Source organism: Nipponia nippon, unplaced genomic scaffold (genome assembly GCF_047370975.1).
Source record: "Nipponia nippon isolate SJK-2023a ecotype South Korea unplaced genomic scaffold, ASM4737097v1 scaffold_2, whole genome shotgun sequence".
NCBI classification, from domain to species: Eukaryota; Metazoa; Chordata; class Aves; order Pelecaniformes; family Threskiornithidae; genus Nipponia; species Nipponia nippon.
The window spans coordinates 29903127-29911924 of record NW_028262336.1 but is presented as its reverse complement, the minus strand read 5'-3'; the positions used below and the strand labels follow the sequence as shown (position 1 = coordinate 29911924).

General features: G+C 43.8%; 1 protein-coding gene across 1 annotated transcript in view; it reads left to right on the top strand.

Annotated features, from left to right (window-relative positions):
- The first annotated feature begins 440 nt into the window (after positions 1 to 440).
- URB1 (URB1 ribosome biogenesis factor) overlaps positions 441 to 8798 on the top strand; it is a 56471-nt gene continuing 48113 nt past the window's right edge. The window contains exons 1-6 of the mRNA XM_087758229.1: positions 441 to 610; positions 926 to 1065; positions 2454 to 2605; positions 4690 to 4822; positions 6952 to 7048; positions 8598 to 8683. Of these exons, the coding sequence (XP_087614355.1) occupies positions 481 to 610; positions 926 to 1065; positions 2454 to 2605; positions 4690 to 4822; positions 6952 to 7048; positions 8598 to 8683 (738 nt within the window). The 5' untranslated portion in view covers positions 441 to 480. The remainder of the gene's footprint in view (positions 611 to 925; positions 1066 to 2453; positions 2606 to 4689; positions 4823 to 6951; positions 7049 to 8597; positions 8684 to 8798) is intronic.

Below are 8798 nucleotides of genomic sequence, written 5' to 3'. Positions count from 1 at the left end.
GGTAGTTTATGCTTCTGTGCACGCACAGGTACGAAGGGCCTTTGCTTCTGAAGGCCCCGCTGGGAGGGCGGCTGTCATGCAGCAACGGTACGCACAGGGCAGCTTTGGGCAAGGAAGCGTCAACCTGAACGTGTGACAGGGACAGGTCCCTGTGTGAAGGGGAGCCCTGGGGGCAGCGCTGCTGGGGAGAGGGCTCTGTACGAGCCGCAAGGCAGCTGGGGCAGCGGCGGAAGGAGCAGCAAGGCCGGGAAATCGCACGGAGAGAGAGACGGGCCCGGGGCGGGCGGGGGCTGGCAACGCTGCCCTGGCACGCTGCAGCCGAGCCTCGGCTCCTGACGGCGGGGAGCGCTGACGGCCCGGGCCCAGCCCCGCTCCCCGCTGGCTGGCGGCGGGGAGGAGGCGACCGCCGCTTCCTGCCGGGGCGCGGCGCCGCCGCTACGGCCGCTTCCGGGGCGGCCCTCGCAGGGCGGCGGCAGCGGCATGGCGGTGAAGCGGCGCGGCGTGGTCGCCGCCGGCCCGCCGGCGGCCAAGCGAGCCTGCCGCGAGGAGGAGGAGTTCAACGGCGCCCGCTTCAAGGCGCTGCTGCGGGACCCCGCCACCGCCGGGAAGGGTGAGCGGCCGGGCCGGGCCGGGCCGGGCCGGGCGGGGGGTGGCCGGCCGGCGTGCCGGGGGTGCTGGGCTCTGCCCGTGCTCGGCGGGGCGGTGCGGTGCGGTCGTGAGGTAAAGGCGTACTCGCTGGCGCAGCAGGGGCTGGAGCGGCTCCCCGGGGAGCCCGGAGCCGTCCCCTGTCCCCAGAGCGACGTCGTGGGGATGACGCCGATGCCGATGCCGGGCGGCAGCGCCAGCGTGCCCGGGCCGCGGGGGGCGGCCGGTGGCCTGTCACACGCGGGGCCTTGGCTCCCCGCGTGAAACTCTGGCATTGCAGGTCTGGAGACCTTCGTCTCCGTCGCTAAGACGCTGCCGTCACCTGACGTATATGATGTCGTGGAGGGATACGTAAAAATTTCCATGGAGTGTGCTGAAATATTCAAACTTTTGGACGGAGAAAGGAAGCCTGAAAGTGAAGTAAGTTGTCTGTGGGTGTTGATAGTTTAATGACTGGCACCGTGCATCCCACCTGGGAGAGCAACTGCCGAAGAAGCGCTTTGCAGCATAAATAACTCTGATAATTTGGTGTGCGTTTTGGTTGGTTTGGTTTTTTTTCTGGAAGTCACAGTGGCAGAAGCACTTATAAAGTGGGGAATGTCCTTTTCAGTGCAAAGATGTTCCTGGATTTCATGGTGCGCACAACCAGTAGTCCTGCCAAAATTAAGCTGTTGGGGTTCTTGAAATGGTATCAAAATACCATTTATGAAATAAGGTGGTCAACAGAAGCAGTTAAGCAAACAAACAAACAAAAGACGTCCAGTGAAAGTAATTGGTTTTAGGTGACTGGGTGTCTCCCTGATACATCAGTATTTGTAGGAAGCCACTGGTAAAGTTGACCTAATTTTTCTCTTCTGAGCTGGACACAATTTTTCCTCATCAGAACATGATGAATGAACTAAAGAATTAAAAATCTCTTTTCGCTGTGAATACTGTGGCAGCATTATTAACTTAAATCTGCTTACAACATAAAATTGGGTAGTGTTCTTTTTAACCTCTACTTGTTGGTCTTTGCCTTAGATAATCATTTTTTGTCTGTGTAATGATGACCTGTGTCATGTTCAATGACATGCTTTCTTCAAGATCCTTTTACCAGTAGAGGCTAATACTTGTCATGAATACAGCCCCAGTGGTGTGTGGACTCTGGATTCATCCAGAAGGAGTTAACTGCAAGACTGGAGCAGCTCAGATGGTTTTCTCCAGCACGTTTCATTGTGCACTTGCTAGCAGCTGTCTCTTAAAACGTTGGTTCATTAGCCCTAGGCCTTGGCCTCCAAGTGCAAAAAGGGCCTTCACGATCTCAGCCTGTGCTGAGATTTGCACTGCAGTTGGCGTTTGCATCCCCAGAAGCGGCTGTTGTGCCCGCGCAGATAAGTCATGCATGTAGGTCTGGATTTATGTGTGAGGGAGGACCCTTTTTACATTCAGTTTATTTGTCCAGAATTGTACAGGCCTTCAGTCAGCATGTTGGCTTGGGCTTCCAGCAGAGGTTGTCCCTCTCTACTACTGAATTTCATGAGTTTAGCAGCTGAAAAAAAAAGAGGAGTTGGCTGACCTCCTGTGGTTCTCTAGTCTTTCATATAGTATCTGTATAGGGGCTTCCTTGAAAATTCACAGTCAGAACTAATCCTTTAGAAGAGGAAGCATCGGGGGAGAATTCAGAAGTTAACTTTGCCTTCATATGTGGACGCTTTCCTCTTGTGGTAGGGTTATGCTTTTTTTAATAGTGTTTGTTACTGTTTGTTCAGCTAATAATTTCAAGCTGTACCTGATATTGGCAGATCTTAACATATTTCTATATCTTACAGATGCTATTAATCTTCCAAGCTCTAGAAGCCATTTTACTGAGGACAGCCAGTGACCTCTCCCATTTTTCTGTTGTGGGAATGAACATAGTCAAAAAGTTGATTCATTCCTACATGAGATTGGTCTATGCTGCTTTGTATTCTGAAAATCACAGGTAAGCCTTCTCCGTACTGTTGCGGAGAATCTCTCTCCGTGGCTCTGAATTGATCCCAAGGGCCTCTCTGGGTCTTGCACGTGTGTACAAGACATTGCAAAGTTCGGCTTGACTTATTGCTGATAATCCACCTTTATTTAATGATACTGTTCCACGTTTCATAAAATAATTGCATGTGGAAGTCTTTGCAAGGTGGAAGCTCTGATATAATACACAGTCTAATGCTATACGATGCTTTCCTGAGGCTGTAGTTTTCATCGGTTTTGCCCGTCCCAGTGAGAGGTCAAGCGGATGGTATCTTGAGTCCTGTTGTTTTAATGCTACTTGGTTTGTGAAGTGAAAAGTACTGCATGCAACAGGGAGGAACAGGCTTTCTTGTAGTTCACAGAGGCTGAGCGTCTATCTCGTGATGGCAAAAAGAGCTGCTCTTGAGTGTTTTATTTCCCTGTATTATTTGTAGTCAGATTTCCATGTTTGTAATAGAATTTTTTCTTTCAGACAGGCTTTTCCTCTGTAACTTTTCCTGTCTCTTAAATCCAAGGCCATTTTAAGCTGATTTAAGCACTCATGTGTTATCTAGTCCAGTCTAAACAACAATTTCTCGTGCTCTGTGGACAGGGTGAGAGAAGTTCCAAGTGCCAGAGAAATTTTAATACAAACCTGGGAGGAAGAGGAAAGGAGAGAAAAAAATAGAGACTGCGAATGACTTGTCTAAGGCCAATGACTTGTCTTTCGGTCTTTGGATAGTCCCGAATTAGAAAAGCATTTTCTGCTTTCCAGTTCATGGATGCAACCATGCTTCCTGCACCACTCGGTTGATTTTATTGCAACAAGCATTTTAAATGTATGTAGAATCCCAAATACGAGCGGATAGGTATATTGTAAAATAAATTTGGAAACCATGCAAGATCTGCACTTCTTATTAAGCATTTAAAGTTTACAGCTTTTGGAGAAGTCCTTCTAGGACCTGCGTAGAGGAGGCTGTGGATTTCTGATGGTATTCTGATGGTATATGCTCAGAATTTTCTGTGCTACCTCTTTGATGTGCAAAGGGGTTTTATAGTGGTGGTATGTCTAGATGGGATCTCTGTTTTAGTCATATGGCTTTCTTACAGGTTGTCCATGCATGAAACATGATGGACAGATTCCAAAACCCTTAATGGGCAGTGGCTATTCAGGTGGTGGAGGTCTGCAGACTTGTACCCAATGGCCTTGCCATGTTCCCATTGAAATAAATGGCAAACTCCCATGAATTTAGGAGTTCTTAATTTTTGGCACTTTCTTCCTTTTATCCTACTTTATAAAGCGAATATCCAGCCTCTCATTGCAGCTTAATTTTTGGGAAGAATATAAATAGGCATTCCCTTTTCCCTTCTTCCCTCTCCCCTCCATCCCAGTTGCCATTATCACTGCCTAAAATAATGGTTTTGGTTGTTTTAACTTCGCTTCTGTTTTCTCAGGCAAATTTTCCCAGTGGTCAGTGAGCAAGAATCAAAACTGAGTGTAGGTCTTGTGATTTAGTTCATGAGAAGACCATGCTTCATACTTAAACTGAGGAAAACCTCTGTCATTCAGCTGAAACGCAGAAAATGCAGTCGTAGTTTGGCCTATGCTGTGTGTGTGTTTAACTCCTATGGACCTGCTTGTGGCAGGAAAGCGCATAAGCGTTTGCAGAACTGGGGGCTCTGTCCAAGAAATACACTTGTGGAAATAAGCTGTTCACAAAGAAGATCAAAGTTCTTTGTGAACAGCAGAATAATGCGTGTTTGGCCTAAATCTGTATTGTGATGGTCATTAAAATGGTTGGTTACATATTCAACCAAAGCTGCCATCAACTGCAGCGAGAGCTTTGCGTGACCGGGGGTACTTGCCTAATGGCTGTCTTGGTTGCTTGTGTTGGGACTGACTCAGAACTGCTTCATGCCTGAAACTCCTGAAGGCTTGGGTAGATGTTGGAGGTGGAGTGGGATAATTTCCTTTAGAGGAAAAAGGTTTTTCTTTAAATTTTAATCTCTTGATTTGGTTATTTGTATAACTGTCATCCTGGAAATAACCTGCAGGTTCTCCTCTGCCTTTCGTTTTAGGATGAGCCGAGTGTGCCTTACCCTCTTGTCAGCAATGGTGGCTCAGGGACCAGATTCAGCAAGGGATGTGTATAGCCATTTTGATTTCAATAACAAGTTTCTGCCTGGATTATTGAAAAAAAGATGTAAGAAGGTAAATTAAGCTGCTGTGTGCCATGAAATGCTACGCCATGGCTCCATCAGTTTTCTTCTGCCAAGTATTTAAAACTAAGCTGTTGCCAAAATCTCTTTGCCATATATTTGTCTGCAAGGACTTACCTTTTCCTTCCTGTCCTGTGTCAGGCTGAAATGCTTCTTGATTGTTTCTAATTGGCAGCAGAACTGATCTATAAGGCAAGAGCTTCCCATCTATTTATATAGGAAATCCCCAGCAGATGTTTCTGAGTATCTGCGATAGCGGGAGAGCTGGCCTGTACCCTTGAGGTATAGCTTGCTTCATTTTCCATCCCGTGCTGGCCTTTTTCATCTTGTCAGGGTGCGGAACTCCTCAGGATAACCTTGTTTTTACACTGCTTTGTAGAATTTACTGCAAAACATCAAAGTGCCTCGTCTGTTTCTAATAAGCTGTGGTGAAATATAAATGTATAGTTTCTGTGGGCTACCCTTTTAATGTCTAAAATGGAGTGGAAGTGATGGTAAACTTCTGAAAACTATTCAGTGATGTGTTTGGGAAGAGCTCAGTTTTTTTTCCAATGTGTGGATTGCAGTTTGGTCCCACTGAAATAAATGGAGGTTTTGCAGTTGTAGAAATGGAGAGAGGATTTTGCCCAGTACTAGTACAGTCAGAGTAATTGCATTTGAAAATACAACCAGGAGTTTTAAACAATCTCTTGGCAGAAATCCTTAAGGAGGCTATGTGAGTGAGTAGAAGAAGTCACTCCTCTTTTTCCAAAAGAAACTTTATTTCTTGTTTCCCCTCTGTTTGCTAAAAATAATCAGGGTTGACCTGAACCAGTGTTGTAGGACGAGAATATTTATATTTCATTCCAAATATAAGTGTATAATAAATCCAATGTTATTTTCAACACTGATACATTGTTTCTAGTTTTTAAAGATGACTGGCAGAATAAATGCCTATGTTTGTGTTGGGTTTGTGCCAGCTGTGGTGACAAATGAGACTGTAAAAAGTGGTTTCAGGGAGAAAGGTGTGAGTTTGTTTTTTTGCCTTCTACTTGATTGCTTTATATATAAACAATTTGGGAATGTCAGATTTCATGGGTTTTGACCTTACTGGAGAAGTTGTCCTTTAGGAGTACCTCCACCCCTTAAATTTCAATGTTTGGCTGTAGTCTTTTGACCACAAACTTATTGGATATGCAAGTAAGGTAAAGGAAAAAATTTCTAAAAACAGATTGAAGATCTTACTCTTGCTCAGCTTTCAGTGAAATTATTATGTCACAACTGGCTATCAGAGGTGAATTTTTAATACAAAAATATCAAGCCCAAAGCTTACAGCAAAATCTTATTTCTTTTTCTTTATTTCTTCTTCCAACCCTTTCATGAGTCACTTCTGCCTTATGTTTAGCCTAGTCAGTGTCTTTCAGGCATTTTTACATGCAACTCAATTTTGCACAGTAAGTTTCAAAAAAATTATAAATCATGTTCATATCCTATGATCCTTTTCCAGGCAAAGCTTTCATGACTTCTGCTGTGCCTGAATTTGTAGTTTTGTAACATATTAGCCCCTTTTTTAAGAGCTTTTTTTCTAGCTGGTCTCAGTTGCATGACCTGGGTAGGTCCCTGAGCAGCTGTGATAGCTGAGGGATGTGTGTAATGCACTGCAGCTCAAAGATGGCAACAAGCAGCAGGAGTCCCCAAGACTGGCACTGCTCTGGAAGCCTGTATAGTAAGAAATCACAGCAGCATTACTGTCATTACCATTCTTGAGTGTTTTTGTGAATGGACCAGTGTACCAATGGTGCAGAAGTGATGTGTGTACAGGGTTTGGCATGAAACTGCTGTTAATGTTTCCTTTTTTTATTTATGGCCTATCTCGTATATTGAGAATTGAAAAATATGTGAACTAGGACACCATCCTTTTTGATGTTAACTTTAACAGACTGTGATGTGTTTATGCAAGAAGTTTTTCAAATGAATATACTGTGGATGTATTGCCTATAAATGTATGTGTATGGCTATGTTCAACATGTTTATAGAAGTTGTTTAATTTAGCTGTGTATAGTACTTATAGTCAATTGTTGCAGTATTAATTTTGCAGTTGTGTACAATCTGTATTCTAACAGTGCTTTTTATCTTTTTTAGGGGAGACCTGATGTCCGTATGGCCTATATTCAGTTTGCTCTCTCCTTTTTAATTGCTGGTGACAATGCAATCTTGACACAGGTGCTGGAATTAAAAGGTATTTCACAATTTCTTGCATTTTTTTTTTAAGGCAAAATCTTCTATAGGTTATAATAAGTACGAGCTAATTAAAAATGTGAACCACTTAAACAACACTAATGAGATACAAAATACATATTTTTAATCGTGTTACCTGAAAAGCTTTAAGCTTCCTTGGTATTCTAGTGAGAGCCTCTTCTGCTTGAGAATAATGTTTGCTATCTGCAAAAACAGGAAGTCCATGGTGAGACAGATGTAAAAAAAGGTAAATAACTTTGAGGCCATAGATTCAATAAGCAAAAAAGAAATTCATGGCCTCCAGCCTTGCTCATAACACAGTAATAGTGGATATCATAGAATACCAGGTTGGAAGGGACCGCAAGGATCATCTGGTCCAACCTTTCTTGGCAAAAGCACGGTCTGGACAAGATGGCCCAGCACCCTGTCCAGCCGAATTTTAAAAGTGTCCAATATTGGGGAATCCACCACTTCCCTGGGGAGATTATTCCAATGGTGTTGCATTAAATTTTTTTGTAAAAAGCGTTAGACTGCGTGTACTTTAGTTTCCTGTCTGTCCTCATGCAGGACGACTGTTGTGTACTCAGACCGTCAGTGATTCAGGAGACCAGTGTAATGTCCTTTGCATCCTTTATGGAGGCATTCCATGGGAGTGCAGTCCAGGAGTATGTTACACCCATGTCTCTTAGAGAAGGGGGTGAAACTGAACAGACAAAGAGGAGGATCCAGAAAGTTAAATCTTGATCCTTTATGTGCTTGCTGTTGACTTTAGTGATTTGAAATCTACTGCTGATGCTTCTCAAGGTGTGAACTGCGACCCTTGATAAGGTTATGAAAGAATTCAGAAGGTATCTAGTAATACTCTAAAAAAAAAAAAAGCCATTAGCTGGCAGCAATTAATTTCTTCTGTGCTGAGGGAGTGAGAACAGGCCATAATCATTTACCTGTTGTTCGCATTACCCTGGTGGCTGCTGATTTCCTTTAATTGCCCACAGTTGTTCAGTTCTTTCAGGACAGGGAACGGCAGTGCACACCTAGACCCAGCCAGCACAGCTGGCTTTCGTTCCCCTGTAAGACACTGAAGTTCTCTGTAAACTGAACTTCTCTAACTTTGGGATGCACAGGTGAGCCAAAAGATGATGCATGTTGTTGGAGGTGTAACTTCCAAACATCTGAGAATCACTCAGTGAAACAATTGTGACTCCTTCAACAGAAAGGATAGGCATTTACTCAAGTTTAAGTACTGCGTAGCACATTGGGGCCCGACATATATTTGAAGTTGACAGATGCTGTTGCAATAAGTGTTAATAACCAAGTTGGCAAATTAGCTAGTTACGATGAGAGTAGGTTTGGCAGCATCACTTGTTCAGCACTGTAGGTACAGACACATCATCCTTCTGAACTCTGACTGCAGACTTTGGTTTCATCCTTAAATATAACAGCAAGGCGAATAATATGACATTGAAGGGAAATGGGTATGAATTCCCTGAAGCATTTTAGTATGAAAATAGCTTTCACATTTTCACTTAACATTTGAAATGTTGTCTTAGATTTCATTCCAGATATTGTTCGTTCCGAAATAAAGGAAGACAAAGTTTCTACTGTCAATCTTCTACTTTCCACACTGAGAACTAAGGTATGATATACCCTTGAAACTGCATTGCCTCGTTTTGTATTTTCTTTGCTGCTGGAAACAGTTTTGCAGTAATTTCTCATAAAATGTACAGCTTTCTAAGATGTTGACACTGTAC